The sequence below is a fragment of the Sorex fumeus genome, unplaced genomic scaffold, assembly GCF_029834395.1.
Source record: "Sorex fumeus unplaced genomic scaffold, SorFum_2.1 ptg000044l, whole genome shotgun sequence".
Taxonomy (NCBI): Eukaryota; Metazoa; Chordata; class Mammalia; order Eulipotyphla; family Soricidae; genus Sorex; species Sorex fumeus.
The window spans coordinates 39,830,516-39,834,284 of NW_026606101.1; the positions used below are offsets into that span (position 1 = coordinate 39,830,516).

Below are 3,769 nucleotides of genomic sequence, written 5' to 3' on the forward strand. Positions count from 1 at the left end.
CCACAGCCTGCCTCTGAGGACAGATTGCCCCCCTCTCCCTCGCCGTCCCCCACCTCTCCTCCCCCACCCCAGCAGCACGCGTCTCTTTTGCGTCCAGATTGGCCGCGACCGCCGCTCAATAGCTGGAGGTTAATTTCCTTCACAAAGGTGAAGGGGCACAGCGCGGGGGGGGGGGGGGTGGCGGGGGGGGTGTTCTCCCAGACAGGCGGCCCCTTTATTTTGCCGTGGCTTGATTGGAGCTCTTGATTTAGCATCTGATGTCAACCCGCAGACAAAATGCTCTCTCCGAATGAAAATGCATGAGGCAGCGCGGAGAGGAAACCAACTTCACTCAGCGCGCTGGGGTACCTCCGCGTCCCGGGCTTTTTCGCCAACTCCACCCGGGTCAGCCCCATCACCCTTGGCAAACAGAGGCTCCTAGCACCTAAGCCGGGCCTTTTCGGGTGTGACAAACCCACGCCCTGGCCATTTAAAAGTTCAGAAATGAAACACACACAGACACAGAGCATTGTTTTGGGAACCCAACCCGCTACGCGTTTCTCCCGTATCCCCAGGTACCGAGCGGGCCAGAGACGGAGAGATGCGGCGCTCGGTAACCAGCTGGAAAGAGGAACCAGCCGGGACCGCGCCCGCCGGGGCAGGGCCTCGCACAGCGCCCGTGCCTGCAGCCTGCTCGGCCCCCGGCCCGCGGCGGGTCGCGCGCGGCCGGCTCCAGGGCTCCTTGGCTCGCAGAGGAGCGGCCGCGCCCCTGCCCGCGCCCCCGCCCGCGCCCTCCTGCCCGCGCCCCTGCCCGCCCTCCTGCCCGAGCCCGCCTGCCCGCGCCCCTGCCAATCGGCGCGCGCCCCTGCCCTCCGCGCCGGCTCGCGGCCCGAGCCCTCCTGACATATTTGGGGCCATTCTTCTCCTTTGTTGCTATTTTGCTCGCGACCCGCGGGTAATCCCCGGGCGGGGGGCGGGGGGGAGCGCATTGTCGCGCTGACGGACGGGCCCATTTGGCGGCGCGGCGCCCCCGGAGGAGGGACACAAAGCCCGGGCACGTGCGCCGCCCCACAGAGGCGCAGCCGACCGTGAAGGGAGGCGGGGCCGGGCGTGTGCCGGGGCCGGGCGGGGCGGCTCGGGCGGGCGGGCGCGGGGCCCGCGCCCTCAGGTACATCTGCCGCACCTACCGCGCGACCCCCGAGCCCGGCCCCCTGGCGGCCGCCGCGTCGCCTTCCCACTCGGCCCGACGGAGGAGCTGCGGGCGCGCTGATTGGCTCCGGGGGAAGCGGGAGGCGAGAACAATGGCCCCCTCCCCCCGTTAAAAGGGAGCGGCGCGCGTGCAGGGCGCAGAGCCGAGCCGCCGGGCGACGGGCTGGGGCTCCGGGGCCCCGGGCGGACGCGACGCGACGCGACTCCCGGCCCGTGCCCGGTCCTCGCCGCGCTCCAACATGCCGCGCGGCTTCCTGGTGAAGCGCAGCAAGAAGTCCACGCCCGTGTCCTACCGGGTCCGCAGCGGCGAGGACGGCGACCGCGCGCTGCTGCTGTCGCCGGGCTGCGGGGTGGCCCCTGCCGAGCCCCCGGCGCCGCCGCCCGCCGAACGCGCCCATGCGGCTCTGGCCGCCGCGCTGGCCTGCGCGCCCGGCCCGCCGCCGCCCCCCGCGGGCCCGCGCGCCGTGCACTGCGGCAACCCCGAGGCGGCGCACCCCGCGCCCCTCTACAGCCCCACGCGGCCCGTGAGCCGCGAGCACGAGAAGCACAAGTACTTCGAGCGCAGCTTCAACCTGGGCTCGCCCGTCTCGGCCGAGTCCTTCCCCACGCCCGCCGCGCTGCTCGGGGGCGGCGGCGGGGCGGCAGGCGGCGACCCGCTGCTCTTCGCGCCCGCCGAGCTCAAGCTGGGCACGGCCTTCGCCTCCGGGGCCGAGGCGGCGCGCGGCCCCGGGCCCGGGCCCCCGCTGCCGCCGGCCGCCGCCCTGCGCCCCCCGGGCCGCCGGCCCGCGCCCCCCGCCGCCGCCGAGCCGCCCGCCAAGGCCGCCAAGGCGGCGGGCGCCAAGAAGCCCAAAGCCATCCGCAAGCTGCACTTCGAGGACGAGGTGACGACGTCGCCGGTGCTGGGGCTCAAGATCAAGGAGGGCCCGGTGGAGACGCCCCGGGGGCGCGCGGGGGGCGCGGCGCGGCCGCTGGGCGAGTTCATCTGCCAGCTCTGCAAGGAGGAGTACGCCGACCCGTTCGCGCTGGCGCAGCACAAGTGCTCGCGCATCGTGCGCGTGGAGTACCGCTGCCCCGAGTGCGCCAAGGTCTTCAGCTGCCCCGCCAACCTGGCCTCGCACCGCCGCTGGCACAAGCCGCGGCCCGCGCCCGCCGCGCCCCGCGCCGCCGAGCCCGAGCCCGCCGCCAGGCCCGAGGCGCGGGAGGCCGCGGGCGGCGGCAGCGACCGCGACACGCCGAGCCCCGGCGGCGTGTCGGAGTCGGGCTCCGAGGACGGGCTGTACGAGTGCCACCACTGCGCCAAGAAGTTCCGCCGCCAGGCCTACCTGCGCCGGCACCTGCTGGCGCACCACCAGGCGCGGCAGGCCCCGGGCGCGCCGGCCCCGGCCCCGGCCCCGGCCCCCGCCGAGGACCTGCTGCCGCTGTACGCCGGGCCCGACGACAAGGCGGCCCCGGAGGCGGGGCCCGACGGCGAGGGGCCCGGCGTGCTGGGGCTGAGCGCGGCCGCCGAGTGCCACCTGTGCCCCGTGTGCGGGGAGACGTTCCCGGGCAAGGGCGCCCAGGAGCGCCACCTGCGCCTGCTGCACGCCGCGCAGGTGTTCCCCTGCAAGTACTGCCCCGCCACCTTCTACAGCTCGCCCGGCCTCACGCGGCACATCAACAAGTGCCACCCGTCCGAGAACAGACAGGTGATCCTCCTGCAGGTGCCCGTGCGGCCCGCCTGCTAGAGCGCCCGCCGCGGACTGTGCCTTCGCCCCGAGAGCGCGCCCCGAGAGCGCGCCCCGAACCCGCGTCCGCCTGCCCCGCCCCCACCCCGCCAAAGTGTTGTCTCCGCTTCTCCCGGCGTGGCGTGACGGTAACCCCGGTCCTCTCGCGGCGACCCCTCCCGCCCCCGCCCCCCCCCGCCCCCAGCTCTGCGTGGTGTTCCCTGCGCCCCCAGAGCCACCGGAGCCCTTCGCCTCCTGGACAAGGGAGAAAAGCTGTCCGCGTTTGTGTCGTGGTTGCGAGCCTCCCGTAGAAGGGGCAGAGCTGTTTTTCTTGCTAGTGTTCGCTGTGCTCATGGTTTAGAAACGCGGTTTGCTCTTGCCCGCCAATCTCTGCTCTCCATGTATGTAGCGTACGGGTTGTTTTGGGTGAATCTTGAGGAATAATGCCTTTATCTGTCACAGGCTGTAAATGGAACCCCCTCCCCATGATTAGCTTTATTATGGCTTGTGAACTGCTGGAGTCTGGCTTTACCTTTTTTGTATGTGAACAAATCAAATTGCTTAAAAAGAAAAAAAGACGTTTTCTTTAGCATAGCCACAAATGCCTTGAACTATTGTCTGTTGGGGTTTTTTTGGAGGGGTGGGGTGGGAAGGGTTTTTTCTGAAGATGTTGTAGAAACTGCCTCAATATTTCCCATGAGACCTTCTGGTTTGATCATCTTCACTGAGGTAGCACTGAGTTCTCTCTAATGTATATGTTGATTTATGAGTAATTGTTATTTATTCTTTATTTATTTATATTAAGTATGAAGATTATGATATTATTTGATTGCAGATCTTGTTTTTTCTTTTTCGTGTGTGTGTTCCCCCCCGCCACT

General features: G+C 69.5%; 1 protein-coding gene across 1 annotated transcript; it reads left to right on the top strand.

The window, feature by feature from the left end:
- The first annotated feature begins 1,387 nt into the window (after positions 1–1,387).
- Positions 1,388–2,942, top strand: INSM1 (INSM transcriptional repressor 1). Its single transcript, XM_056121806.1, has one exon. It carries the CDS (start codon positions 1,428–1,430, stop codon positions 2,910–2,912), a length of 1,485 nt encoding a protein of 494 aa, XP_055977781.1. The 5' UTR covers positions 1,388–1,427; the 3' UTR covers positions 2,913–2,942.
- The last annotated feature ends 827 nt before the right edge of the window (positions 2,943–3,769 follow it).

Bases quoted from the DNA above. Each gene is read 5' to 3' on its own strand.
- INSM1 (XM_056121806.1), top strand. From the start codon at position 1,428: ATGCCGCGCGGCTTCCTGGTGAAGCGCAGCAAGAAGTCCACGCCCGTG.